Raw genomic sequence first — 13027 nt, forward strand, 5'->3', positions numbered from 1 at the left:
TTGATCCTTATCTTTGTGTCATACAATGTATAGTAACGTGGAGTCAGATATAAATACAAAACCATTTTCACTCCCTCGGTTCCAAACTATAGTTCACTTTAGCTTTATCATAAGTCGAACTTCTCTATCTTGGACTGGGTTTATAGAAAAATATGATAACATATATTGTAGCACCAAATAAATGCATCATCAAAACATATTTCACGGTGGATTTAATGAAACTAATTTGATGTTGTGGATGTTGATGTTCTTTTATATAACTCGGTCAAAGTTAGAGAAGTTTGACTTATGGCAAAGCTAAAGTGAACTAGAGTACAAATGTACAATTTGGAACAAAAAGAATGTTATCTAGTGGGAGTATTATCTAGCGAAGATTTTTTATTTGTATGGAAATAGGACATAAATTGAATTCAGCAACAATCTGGGAGAGTTGATTAATGTATGGAGAACATGGACACTTCCAGGTCTCTGCAATCCAATGGAAAAGGTTCTTATTTCTTACAAACTAGAACTAGAGTAGTAAAAATATAAAGGAAAACATGCAAACGAAACCTTACATTAGAAACAGGAAATATTGCTCTGAGGTCTTATTCTACCAACAGTTACAGAACCTGTAAATGTAGTAATATACCGTGCCTAGCCTAGCTACGATGTGCTCTTCTTTGATCTTTGTACAGTTCAACTGATTGAGATCTGCTTCAATTTCTGACAGGATGCAACATCAGTTGCCTCACTTTGTATTATTTACAGATCCTACTGGGAAACGACTGGTAACCTCTTGTCTCACACAGTCTCAATGGTGTCATCTTGGCCCAGAGAGCTCCACTGCCTGCACCAGCAGCGACGAGTCGTCCGTCAGGTCAGAGTAGCAGCGGCTGAAGGTGAACTCGGGCACCTTGAATTTGTGCGAGTCGGTGTGCTGTGACGCCTCCCACCGCTCTGCGAGGCCATCGCCCTCGAGCATCCTGACCACCTCTGACATCTTGGGCCTGTGGCCAGGGAGGAACTGGGTGCATAGCAGCGCCACTTGCACCATCTCCTCCAACTCAATGCGGTCATATTTGCTCCCCAAGCCCTTGTCGACAAGTATGTCCAGCTGTTTCTCTTGGTGCATTTTCTTCACCTGAACAGAGCCAATGTCAGTTAGTTCAAGTATGATCATACGGCACAAGTTATCTAGACCACATTAAACTTGGTAGTGAATTAACTTACCCAGTCTAACATGGCTCCCTTCTGATTTGATGACTTTCCAAACTCCAATGCAGTCTGACCCGTGATCAGCTCCAGCAGCAGGATTCCAAAACCAAAGACGTCGGTTTTCTCAGATGACTGGCCAGTAGAGAGATACTCAGGGGCTATGTGGCCGACAGTTCCCCGCACAGCTGTGGTAACATGTGATTCACGGTGGTCTAGGAGCTTTGCAAGCCCAAAGTCCCCGACAATGGCTTCGCAGCAGTCATCTAGCAGTATGTTTGCTGCCTTAACGTCTCTGTGGATGATCTTGGGATCACACTGCTCGTGCAGGTACAGTAGACCTCTTGCTGCACCAAGTGCGATCCTCTTTCTGGTGGTCCAGTCCAGTGGTGGCTTCCCTGTAGTTGTTTTGGTGAAAAAACAAGTTAATGTTTTGTTTATTATGGGAATCATATTCTTCGCTCTAATATTCTGCCCAAAGGAAAGGATATGGAACGAAAGGTTCAAATTCCGAATCTTCTTCTGCTTGTCGGCATGGGGTGCGTTGGGTGCATCTTCATTTATATCAAGCAGTCATGTTTAATTCCATATACGTTTACTTAAGAAAATTTGATCTTCAACGAACAAAGGCATATGACACTAGCACATTTATAGCCTGAAACTTGATATCTTACCTTTCAGGCGCAAAGCGACACTCCCATTCGACATGTATGGATAGACCAGTAGTCTCTCACTGGTAGTCATGCAGAATCCATAGAGTCTGAGGAGGTTCCTGTGCACAGCCAAGCTGATCATCTCAACTTCGGTCTGAAACTGAGCTTCCCCGCCTGCAGCATTACCATCTTTGAGCCTCTTGACGGCTACAAGAGTTCCATCTGGGAGTTGCCCTCGGTAAACGATTCCAAAACCACCTTTTCCTAATATGTTCTTGCTGCTGAAGCTTTCTGTTGCAGCCTGCAGCTCTCTGAATTGAAACCGCTTCATGTTTCCAAGGTTGACGTTCTCTATGTGTTGATCTGCAGTAGCCAATACAGTAATAAGATCAAACAGATTTTTCACCATGGCAACTGATGCCATCAATATTCACGGTCGAGGTGCTGAGTTCATGAATAAACGAGGAACTTAAGTATTTTACTTACCATCAACGTTGAAAAGAGTCTGCCGGTTTCGCCTATGCCTCCACCAGAACAGCAATCCAACGGCAAGGAAGAGGAGGCTGATGCAGCCAGTTGCAGTACCAAATGCAATTGCAACTTTGTGGCTCTTAGCTTTCGCAGGCATCACAGTACCTTTAGATAAAGTTGTCATTATACCAATTGCTATCTACAAAATTAATGTTAATTTTTATTTGAAGCTTTGTGCTAATTGAGCATGAGCACTAGTATAACCCTTAACACGATTGGGCATCAGCTAACTTAACCGATGACCTATTTGACGTACATACTGCTAATCACTGCTGAACATGGTACAGAACTGACTAACTCTGCATACCCTGTGTGTTATTCAGGCTGTAAGACATTGGCATCGGTAAAGATCCGTAACAATCTTGTTCCGTAGTTGCTGCACAAATCAGTGGATTCCCTACAATGCTGCAAGAGAAGGGTATGAATATTTTATTTTCTGATAATTCAAAGTTTGATGATAAGTACGTTTCAGTGGTACTTTTGGTCAAAAATAAACAATAGAAGGGTATAGCCTTACTTGTATGTCCTTGTCAGGGACCCTGGGATTGGACCGCTTAGATTATTGTAGGACAGATCCCTGAAAAAATGCCAGTTAACGGTGATCACCACACAGCCAACAGAGGACACATATCACAGAACAGCAAAACAATGTAATGAGTACTCACAAGAAAATAAGGTGTGATAAATTAGCTGCCGATGACGGGAAGGCACCGGATAGTGTGTTGTTGTTAAGCCTCCTAATGACAGCACAATGTTGAGTAATTAAACAAAAGGAATAGATACGGGATGCCTCCTGAGGACAACAGGCCATGAATAGAAAAACTCCAGAATAGCATTCATGACAAGTACAGTGGAACAGAAATTCAACTGTTCAAAGCTATAGTACAGTGGGGCAAAATTGCACTCACAGATACTGAAGGCTTTCAAGGTGGCCCACTGAGCTTGGGATTTCACCAGAGAAGTGGTTGCTGGAGAGATCAAGCGTCTTGAGTTTTGTTAGCTTGCCAATCTCTGCCGGGATTAACCCGTTTATGTTGTTGTTCTGCAGAAGACTATAAACAATACAGAGAGAACAAAAATGAGATCTCTTCCTTCCCACAAGAAACATAGCAAAGATTGATAAGGCTAATCATGAAAAAAAAATTACACTGTCTCAAGGTTGGTCAAATTCCCTATGCTTGGGGAGAGAATGCCAGAAAGATTCTGGCTTGGTGCTTCCCTACCAAATGAAAACAGCCACGGAAACGGTAAGATACAGAGGAAACATTGATTGAGCTGATACATAAAAGAATGGGAGGTGACTTGCTTACAGGCCCGTGACAAGGTTCTCCGGAGAGCAAGTGACCATGGTCCAGCTGCAAGGATCCACAGAGTCTTGGTCCCAGTTCTTCAGCACGCCATGAGGATCCTTGAGGTAGTTCTTGATCATCATGAGAGCTTGAACTGCAAAGGAAACAGAGATTGTCACTACACAAATGCGGCAAAAAGGAGGGGAGGGAACAAAGAGCCAATAACAGAGTTCTTTAATCTGAGAGTATCACAAAGGTGACTGCAAGCACTATTGCAGGAGAATGGAGAACAAACACAAAAGAACCAAGATGTCTCTTGATTTGGGGAGGGAATGGACCTTCATAGTTTACGCCCTTGGGGGAGAGGAGGCCACTTGCCGGCCCGCAAGCGGAGACGAACAAGAGCAACACCAGGGAGGAAGCAACAAGAACCATCCCCATTGCCAAGGCAGCGCAAGCCCAGGGCCTCCTCGGCAACAGGTTCAGGAGCTTCTTCCGTGTTCAAACATGTAAGCGAGCAAGGGTGAGGCCAAGGCGAGGAAGAAGCATGAGGCAGCCTGGCTTCCCACAGAACCAAATTGCCAGTGGCAGTGGAAGGGATGCCGGATGCCTCTGCTCTGAGCCTCTGAGGACCTGTCAGTAGTAGCAAGCAGATGACACAAAAGAAGATGCCTGTGTTCTGGCTGCAAGCAAGCAGAAGCACAAAAGGAGGGGCGAGGGGGAACAGACATGCCTGCCACCTGAGCCTGCTTGGGATAGAAAATTGCAGCAAAGGAGGCAAGAAAATTCCTCCTCCTCACCCTCCCCTTTGTGTTCTTGGGGCCTGTGAAGAATGGAACCAGGTTATGAAAAACAGTGACGGTGTGTTTGTTAACTTAAGGTGGCTAGGCTAATCTAGTCCAAAGTTGACAGATTATTATTGATCCCACTCAAGAAAGACATCTGCTTTATTGGAGTGTGGGTGTGTTGCAGTGGAGTGAGACTGTGACAGGTCACAACAGCGCCTTTGAACTGATTGGGGATTCTTGCAACAAAAGAATTCTCCAAAGCATGGGCAGTTGGACGACAATTAGCTGGGGAAGTGTGTGAGTGAGAATACTGGTGGGAGCGATAAACAAACGGAGCAGCAAAAGTATCTTTAGTAGGAGGAAGGGGGGACTAGGGGTGGGAGGATGATGACAGGGAGGAAGTGCCTCTCACCTGACCTGAAGTGGAGGCGTTGGGGGGATGTGGACAAGGGAATTTTGGTCCTCTTGCAGCGTGGATGGAGAATCAAGAAAAGAACCAACTAAAGCAAATGCAATCTTGGTCACGAGAAGGAAAATTACTACTGCTATCTTTCTGCTGTCTATGTAGCAGGTTAACAGTAGCCTAGGTTATTGCCACGTCAGTTTGCATCACTTCAGGTGGCATAAGAAAAATAGCATGCAAATGCTTACACACATATACCTCCAAAATTCCAAGTATATGCATATAAAAAGTTCCAAGAAAAATAAAAAGAGAGATTTTAGTGAGCTTCTCTTTTTATACGAGCTATGATCAGAGGGTCATCCGTGCCTTCCTGTGTCATGTGATGGCACTTGTTTAGAGGTAGCTGTGCATGTAGAGTGGTGTTTAAGGAAGGGAAACCACAGGTTTAGGTGCTGTTTACTTGTTTAGGAGGGAGATTGTTATCAGTCCGATGATGCTCCAGGAGGCCATCAACCTTGTTTCCCTGTTTGATCTGCAAACGAGAAGGGATGGGGCAGATCAGAAGGGCATGCTCCTCTTGTCCTTGGGCCTGAAATCATTGCGAGGCTACCTTGCATGAAAGACGTGACCTCTCTTTTCAGTGAAATGAGGGGTGCTTTGCTGCCTCTGCCTCTGCCTGTCCCCTCTTCGCTTTTCTCCTTTTTTTTCCTCTGCTGCGCCCGCCCCTCGCTTTGTGTCATTGCGTGTGTGGTGTGGTGTGTGTGGAAGAGCGAAAGGCAACGCCGTGCCAATTGCCCCAGCCACACCGTACAGGTCTGGTAGAAAAAGAGGGAGATGAGATCGAAGCGTATATGGGGTCCAAGGGGAAAAAAATTGAGAAGTCAGGTTTGTCAGTGTAGACATCGATCATGGCTTGGGCTTGCTCCCTTGAAAAATGAAAACCTGATGTTTTCTAGCAGAGCTGAGAGTGCCTGGTAAAGCTCCAAGCATGGGGGCGTCAGGCGTGTATCATGATGTTGCTTCAGTTGCCCAAATCTCAACTTCATGTCCAAGCCTGCATCATTGGCCTGGTTAGGTTCCTAAGGACGAGCTTCAGGTATCCCTTTTGCAACCGTGCGTGTAAGTTGTGTGTCGTCGTGGCCTGAATGATGACACTTATTAGTTGCAAAGAAGACGGTTAACGCAAGAAATCTTGGATGTCAAGAAACACAAATGACCAGGGAGTCCAAGACCAAGACCCAACAGAATCAAATGCCATGCGTACGCAGGGCGCAGAGCCACACAGTGCCATGCATGCCAGGGTAGACCAGTACAGTACAAGAGCTGTGCATCACTGCTCATAGTGAACCATTGCAAGTATATCATGCGCCTTGTATGCTGGGATTGACCAGGTGATCTCAGCCCCTCAAGTATGGTGACCAGGCAGGTCATCAACAAAAAGGCTCTGATCTCATGCACGCCATCCTCCAGTCCTCCGGTATCTTTGACCAGCAAGGTGAAAAAATTGTACGGCGAAAGCTTTATCACTCGAGTGAAATTGTGGCATAACCCGAGGTCTATTTCTTTTTTTTCTTTTCCTCTGAAATAGGTTTGCCTTCATGTTCTCTAAGTTTATAACGGTAAGATGTTTGTGTCGCCTGGCAAGTGAATCACATAAACTGTCGCAAGGTAGAGGCCATTTGCCATTGGATCTTTTGCTTGTCCTGGTTTGTGGCATGGTTATCCCAAGAGAATCTCTACATTCCACAAGCTTGGCCACGCATTAGAATCCTACTAAACCCCGACCCACTCCTTTGCTTGCCCGGGATTGGAAAGGGTGGTTGGCGGCAGCTCGAGAGCTGTGCCTGAATCTCTCTCCCCAATTCGGCTCCCCATGGCCAAAATCCTCGTCCACAAACAAGAATGCTTGGTTAGGTGACACACTCCCAGAGAGACTGATGCGTGACACTGACAAATCACAACAGTTGCAACACAGAAATTCCGGGCCAAACTTTTGTCGTGTGTTTGCCACAACCTTCCGAACAGAAGCGCCATGAAACAAAGATCCAGATGAAGTCCCAAAAGATCAGTACCAGTGCAAAAACCGGAGCTGTTTCCCTGCGTACCCGCAAACAGCTCTGAATCCTGAGGAATCAGTGGCCGACTGCAGTGCTGTACGGCTGCTCTCTATCATTCCTACACTCTTTCAATGGCTCCAAACGCCCGAGGTCACGAAAATGGGCCATCCCAGCTCTCAGACAATCGAAAGGATGTTCAATGATTTCTACCCCTAGTGGGCAGAAACTATTCCTGATCAGTGATCAAAGTGCTCAGATGCCGTGACACTTTCAAACATTATAGGCAGATTTTAGAGACAAGTCATCAACACAACACCTGAAACAAGAGGCACGCACGAGCTACCAAGATCTGGCAGTTTCACAGGAAACAAGATAATCTGCTCATCCAAATCATCATAATTGGCTAATTTTATCTAATCATTGTACGACCAACAAGGGTAGTCCATAATACATAGGCGAGCAACTTATAGTGCTCCAGCTACCCTGGAAAACATATTGGTGCAGTTCACAAGTAGGGCAGGCTGTCAGGATCATGCTACATACTACGCCAAGAAGTCGCCTGATTCTCAGATACTGCTGTCCTGGAATTGTTCTCAGAACATTGCGGATGTAGCCTCAGCAACTTCCGTTACAACCTGGTCATAGTCTGACTTCAGTTTCTCCTTCACCTCTTCACTGAGCTCCCCCTTGGTTGGTTTGGTCTGAACCAAGACGCAACAAGTAGGTCTCTTGGTGGTTCCCGCGGTCGCAAGATCCTGCAGAGGGGCAACCACAAGAAGTCAATAAATCTCAAGACCATGTCTTCTATCTTAAACATCCAGTCCAAAATCACAAACTGACATATACACAAATTACAAACTCAGCATGGCTTGTTTCTCCATGTCACTATTTTGTCTACTGGTAATCTTCACATATGCTGGAGATTATGACAAATTTTGCTGATGGGGAAGGGAAAATTTAAGGTAAGGTGTTTATTATTTACATCACTAGTGAAACCAACCAAGAAAAGAAATGATAACTTCCATGTCTTCTCATAATTAATTTAGAATAATTATATCAAATGACAAGACTACAGGTGGTGCTACTTGGTAGCATATGACCACAGACAGAAAAACGACTCAGTACACCTACCAGGAAGATGACATAATTTCCACTTAAAGTTCAAGAAATTTGTGTGTGTTGGTCACCTGATAACCAATTTTTAGCATTATTTGATTACATGGGCAGGCAGTAGTGACTGTCCTCTCATAATACCTTACATTAAGAGATTTTTTCAAACCATAACATTGCAGAATAATCAAGCCTAAAAACATGGAAAATGAGAACCCACCTCTTTCGACGGAACATATATGTAAGGAACATTAGCTTCCTCACAAAGTATTGGAACATGTGTAATCACATCAATAGGAGAAATATTTCCAGCGATCACACAAAGCCTGCACAAAGCAAAGTAACAGATTTAAATGATGTAGTGCAAGTTAAGCCAAGAACTGCTCAAAACCTTGAAGTGCAGCACATTTATATAATCAAGTTCCCCGCAAAAATTGTACAATTTCATCACAATATATGTTTGATTATCATGTATGTTCTCCATGTGGATAACCAAGTCAAATGAATCAGAATGGAAGGTAGTGCTATCACTTATTGTTTGATTAAAGAGTAAAATATCATTATGGAAGGCCGATAAGACATGGTACATAATACTAGTACCATTTTGTAAGAAACGATACATAAGTGAGAATCATTTACCCTTTACTGATTGGGCACAGTATCAAGGAATCACAGAAATATTAAACCTACATGTTGCATCGGCTAATAGCGATTTGCATTATTACCCAATTAGGCAATTATTACAAGTTCACAAAGCACTGAACAGGAAGAGAAAAGGATTGAGATTAGGTACTAACCCTTTGTTCCCACGGCGGATGCTCTTGACCACCTCTTTGACTCCCCGCTTCAGGCACTTGGCCTCCGACGCTGCAAATTCGCCCCAAGAACCGAATCACGACCGGATGGGAAGAAACCCTGAACCAAAAGGGGCAAATACAGAATCGAATTGGGCGGAGAAGGAAGTCCCACGAACCTCGGCGCACGAGCTTCAGGGTCCGCTTGCAGAGCTTCTTGCCGGCGAGGGGCTTCGCGATGGGCGCTAGCGCCAGTGGGGTCTTCTTCTTCTCCGTCTCCGTGTCGCTCCCCATCGCCTCTGCCGCCGCCGCCGCCGCCGCCTTCGACTTGTTGCTTCGCGGGTTTAGTTGGTTCTGGAGTTAGGGTTTTAGGAGGCGCAAAGCCGCTCGCTATAAATTGCCAGGTCACTGGTGCGTGGGACCCACCTGCATTTGGTCCACCTGTCTGAAAGGCTTTGCAAGAAAGGAAGCCCAACAAGTTCCACCAGGCAACAGCCAAGGCCCAAACCCTACTACCCACCCCGGAGCTACAGCAGCTACCACCGAGAACTACCCTCGCCGGCGGCGCCGCAGCCGGGGGTTGCTCACGGACGGAGATTAATACGGCGGCGCCCGTTTGCCTGCCTTTTCCTCCTTAGGCTTGGGTACAAATCTGTTGCCATGGGGAAATCCAAAGGTGCGGCCTTTTCTCCTCTCTGAATCCCATCGCTTCCTGGTTGGATTAGATTGAATTGGGTAGGGAAAGTGAGAGTTTGCTCTTTTGTAGACAAGAAGGCTTCGCTGGAAGCGAAGGAGGACAGGAAATTGGCGCTTGGGGTGAAGAAGCAGCAGCTAAAGAGGAAGAAGGACAGAGTCTTGGAACGCGCCGTCGACAGCGAACCCGCTGCCGAGCATGGCCTCGCGGAAGGTAATGGTATTGATGGCTTCTTTACCTTTCCTCCCATTTCGTTTTTAGTTGTGTTTCAGAACCATTAGTTTTAACCTAGATCAGTTATTTGAGCTTAAAAATGCCACTTTAGTTGCCCTGCAAAGAGGAAGCGATGGTGTATTGGCAGCGAGCAGCTCGAGTAAGAATGAGAAAGGCAATTAGCCAGAGTGGATGCTGATTTTGTACAAGAAAAATATTGCTGTTAGAGTTCATGGAAGAATGATTATTCTTTTGTTCAAGATATATCTCATTGCTTTATGATCAATGTGATGCATTAACTGATTGATGGATTTCTTTGCCACACTTTATGATCAAACCTATCACCAGCATCTTGTGTGCCTGAAACAGCTAGTGAAAACCATCTCGTGCTCTGTACTTCTATTGATTTCATTATATCTATATCTTAAGTTGGTCACTATGCCCTGGGTACATATATCAAATTTCTTCTTGTTGAAGTATCTAAGAGAGCTACAGTTGTATAAAATAATGTTCCCCACCTTCATATTTGAATGTCAGATAAAGAATTGGCACGGGGAAAGAAAATTGCATTGCTGAAGCAGAAGAAGAAAACTAAGCATGCCAAAGTAAAGAGCAGCCATGCCAGGGATGATGGTGTTGTGGAATTACTGTCAGACAGTAAAGATGATGCAACGCCTAAGCTGAAGAAGAAGGAGAGCAAAAAGAAGCTAATTGAAAGTAGCAGCCCTGTCAAGGTATATGAGAGTTCAGTTGTTAGTGACGATGCTGGAGCACCCAAGCTGAAGAAGAAGAAAAGGAAGGTAAAAGCAGGGAAGAGCTCTGCTGGGATTAGTGACGCAGAAGAAATTCTGCACGAGAATCAAGATGAAGAAACCCAAAGTGGTAAGATTGTTCACTGGTGCTGAATGTTTTCCTTAACAAATTGATGGCTTTGATCTTTTCTCATTTTTCTTAAAATGGTTTGTGTAGTGAGTTCGTGCAACAACCAGTTGGTATCCTATATTATGTCCTTATTATATATTAGTTCATCCATTTCATTTTGCCTAATAGCTGTATGCATATATTTATGCAGCCGATATCAACCAACTTGCAGCACAGAGTGAAAATATGGATAATGAGGGCCCTGCTAAATCTAAGAGGGGAAAGAAAAGTAAGGCTAGTAAGTAGTAGGGCTTTATATCTGTCTCCTAATCAAAGTTGTTCTGTAGTTATATGTGTTTCATAAATATTTATACTTTCTGTGTCCATGCACTGACTGCAGAGGAAGTTAAAAGGTCTGGGAAAGCCAAGAAGACAGATAAGCATGCATCAAGCAAAGAGAATAACCTGGAGAGGCATGTTGAAGTTGGTACTGCAAACGCTAATGAGATTCCATCGGTTGACGAAGACAGTTCCCGAGGAATGAAAAGTAATATTTTGCTTTTGAGTTTTGATCTTTGAGATACCATTTTGCTAGTCTTCAACTCTTTAAGAAGTTTGTTGATGGAATATAGGGTTGATGATTAAAAGGTTGAATGTACCATATCCGAAGTACTCCAGTGATTATCTTTGAGAAACTTATTTAAATATTTGCTCCAGTCAATTGACACCAATGCAGTCTCCAAAAGCAAAACTACTCACTGGGATATAGATTGCAAAGTAACTCCCAAAACAACGAATGACTATATATGTGTTATTTTATAATTTAATTCCTCTTAGGATCACTACACATGAAATTCATTTTAGGAGCCAATTTTCTTTAGAAAACTGACATATTAATCCAAATATCTGTTAGTCTATCTTGTTGATTCCTGCAATGCAATAGGTTTTAAAGTCAGCCATATGTGTTGCAGACTTGCAGGTTTCTTATTAACTGATGTTCTGCTCCTCTAAATTTCACATTTTTTCTTCTCTCCTTTCCTGTTGGGATTTGCAATTTGATGCACCAAAGTATTAAAAGCTTATATATGATGTCTTGACAGAATGGATCTTGGAGTACAAACAAAATAGACCTGGCTTGAAGGTTTTGCAGGAAAGAATAGATGAGTTTATAGTTGCTCATGAGGAACAACAGGAGAAGGTGAGTGTTATATCATCTGATTACTGTCCAATAACAGTTTCTTCCCCAAGCTTAATGTTGAAGCATGTACCTAAATGACTATCATAATACTTATAACAAATTTCTTCCAGTATTCCCTCAGTGGATACTGTTTCCAGCCATAATGCCAATGTCTGCTTTGCATTATGTTTAACATAGTGGTAGACTGCTTGTGAATGATGGGTTTCATGATATTGCAAGCACACTCTTCTTATTCCCAAAAATGTGCAATTTATTTCTTTCCTGACACCTATTTGATTATTTCAGGAGAGGATAGAAAGGGAGGCGCGCGCGGCAGAAGATGGATGGACAGTTGTCGTGCATCACAAGGGCAGGAAAAAGACCACAGATACTGAAACTGGAACAGCTGTTGGCTCTGTATCTCTTGTTGCAATGCAAGAGAAAATGGCTAAAAAGAAACCCAAGGAAGTTGATGCAAACTTCTACAGATTTCAGAAACGAGAAGCCCACCTCAGTGGTATGTTGTCATCTCTTAACAAGACTACTTATTTTTAACTACACGCAGTGGTTACTACACATGGTAGAACCAAGATTTTGTTCTAGGTACAGCATGAGCTGTTTGGACTTGTGGTGCTGTGCAATTGAATAGTTCATTGGCCCATGATGAAATAATCTGTTCATTGTTTGGCATTCCGTATGGGTAACTTTCAGCTTGATATTATCTGTTCTTGCTTTGGGAAAATATTTTGGTTCGTTAGAGGTTTACTATTTTGCATCTTCAGTTTGATTACACAAGTCAACATTCATTTTGCCTTGTTGCTTGGACTTTGTCAAATGAACCATATGTGCTTGTGCGTGGTGTGGTAGATTAAGATGTTCTTGTTGGTTCAGATGTCCCAAACCAGTTAGTTTTCGATTTTGGCCATCTGTGCTGCATGATGTCTTTTCTAGAATATGATAGGTTGTGGGAACTGACAGCTTTGTGTTTCTTGTGCAGAACTGGCAATGTTGCAGAGTAAGTTCGAGCAGGACAAGAAAAGGATACAGGAGCTTAGGGCTCAGAGGAAATTCAAGCCTTACTAATTCTGCCCAAGCCATATACCGAAGGGTTGGTTGCTGTTGATCAGTGGCCACTCGTCGCTCGACAAACAATTTTGTTTCGCTGGACATTCTCTAGCATGTATGGCTCTTAACTGAAACAATGCCAAATGTACTCCATGTTGCTTGCATTTGCGGTGCCAGTACATATTGTTCGAATCAAAG

The 13027-nt window shown here is 43.7% G+C and overlaps 3 protein-coding genes across 6 annotated transcripts; 1 reads left to right on the forward strand and 2 right to left on the reverse strand.

The window, feature by feature from the left end:
• Positions 1 to 409: 409 nt before the first annotated feature.
• On the reverse strand, positions 410 to 4774 carry LOC117836455 (LRR receptor kinase SERL2). Of its 3 annotated transcripts, none has more exons than XM_072295021.1 (12): positions 4401 to 4774; positions 4006 to 4300; positions 3689 to 3821; positions 3526 to 3597; positions 3287 to 3430; positions 3044 to 3115; positions 2896 to 2955; positions 2686 to 2783; positions 2334 to 2483; positions 1869 to 2210; positions 1213 to 1592; positions 410 to 1123 (listed from the first exon to the last, which is right to left on the reverse strand). In XM_072295021.1, the coding sequence occupies exons 2-12, from the start codon at positions 4106 to 4108 to the stop codon at positions 803 to 805; spliced, it is 1875 nt and encodes a 624-aa protein (XP_072151122.1). In that variant the 5' UTR covers positions 4109 to 4300; positions 4401 to 4774; the 3' UTR covers positions 410 to 802. The 3 variants fall into 3 exon arrangements, with proteins under 3 accessions (XP_072151122.1, XP_034571783.1, XP_034571773.1); XM_034715892.2 differs by having other exon boundaries at positions 4397 to 4774; XM_034715882.2 differs by lacking the exon at positions 4401 to 4774 and having other exon boundaries at positions 4006 to 4369.
• Positions 4775 to 7293: 2519 nt separating this feature from the next.
• LOC117836505 (H/ACA ribonucleoprotein complex subunit 2-like protein) lies at positions 7294 to 9190 on the reverse strand. The gene is made up of 4 exons (XM_034715949.2): positions 8999 to 9190; positions 8823 to 8892; positions 8246 to 8351; positions 7294 to 7670 (listed from the first exon to the last, which is right to left on the reverse strand). Exons 1-4 carry the CDS (start codon positions 9111 to 9113, stop codon positions 7509 to 7511), a joined length of 453 nt encoding a protein of 150 aa, XP_034571840.1. The 5' UTR covers positions 9114 to 9190; the 3' UTR covers positions 7294 to 7508.
• Positions 9191 to 9293: 103 nt separating this feature from the next.
• Positions 9294 to 12993, forward strand: LOC117836493 (uncharacterized). Of its 2 annotated transcripts, none has more exons than XM_034715933.2 (8): positions 9294 to 9495; positions 9586 to 9726; positions 10264 to 10608; positions 10799 to 10885; positions 10988 to 11134; positions 11688 to 11785; positions 12071 to 12281; positions 12762 to 12993. In XM_034715933.2, exons 1-8 carry the CDS (start codon positions 9480 to 9482, stop codon positions 12845 to 12847), a joined length of 1131 nt encoding a protein of 376 aa, XP_034571824.1. In that variant the 5' UTR covers positions 9294 to 9479; the 3' UTR covers positions 12848 to 12993. The 2 variants fall into 2 exon arrangements, with proteins under 2 accessions (XP_034571824.1, XP_034571832.1); XM_034715941.2 differs by having other exon boundaries at positions 10799 to 10876.
• Positions 12994 to 13027: the final 34 nt, after the last annotated feature.

Source organism: Setaria viridis, chromosome 1, assembly GCF_005286985.2.
Source record: "Setaria viridis chromosome 1, Setaria_viridis_v4.0, whole genome shotgun sequence".
NCBI classification, from domain to species: domain Eukaryota; kingdom Viridiplantae; phylum Streptophyta; class Magnoliopsida; order Poales; family Poaceae; genus Setaria; species Setaria viridis.

Bases quoted from the DNA above. Each gene is read 5' to 3' on its own strand.
- LOC117836493 (XM_034715933.2), top strand. The intron at 10,609-10,798 runs GTAAGATTGTTC...ATATTTATGCAG, and splicing joins AGATGAAGAAACCCAAAGTG to CCGATATCAACCAACTTGCA. The intron at 10,886-10,987 runs GTAAGTAGTAGG...CACTGACTGCAG, and splicing joins GGGAAAGAAAAGTAAGGCTA to AGGAAGTTAAAAGGTCTGGG.
- LOC117836505 (XM_034715949.2), bottom strand. From the start codon at position 9,113: ATGGGGAGCGACACGGAGACGGAGAAGAAGAAGACCCCACTGGCGCTA. The intron at 8,352-8,822 runs GTTAGTACCTAA...TGCTTTGTGCAG, and splicing joins ATCCGCCGTGGGAACAAAGG to GCTTTGTGTGATCGCTGGAA. The intron at 7,671-8,245 runs GTGGGTTCTCAT...GCCCCTCTGCAG, and splicing joins TATATGTTCCGTCGAAAGAG to GATCTTGCGACCGCGGGAAC.
- LOC117836455 (XM_072295021.1), bottom strand. From the start codon at position 4,108: ATGGGGATGGTTCTTGTTGCTTCCTCCCTGGTGTTGCTCTTGTTCGTC. The intron at 3,822-4,005 runs GTCCATTCCCTC...TTTCCTTTGCAG, and splicing joins CAAGGGCGTAAACTATGAAG to TTCAAGCTCTCATGATGATC. The intron at 2,211-2,333 runs GTAAGTAAAATA...TGGCTACTGCAG, and splicing joins GACTCTTTTCAACGTTGATG to ATCAACACATAGAGAACGTC.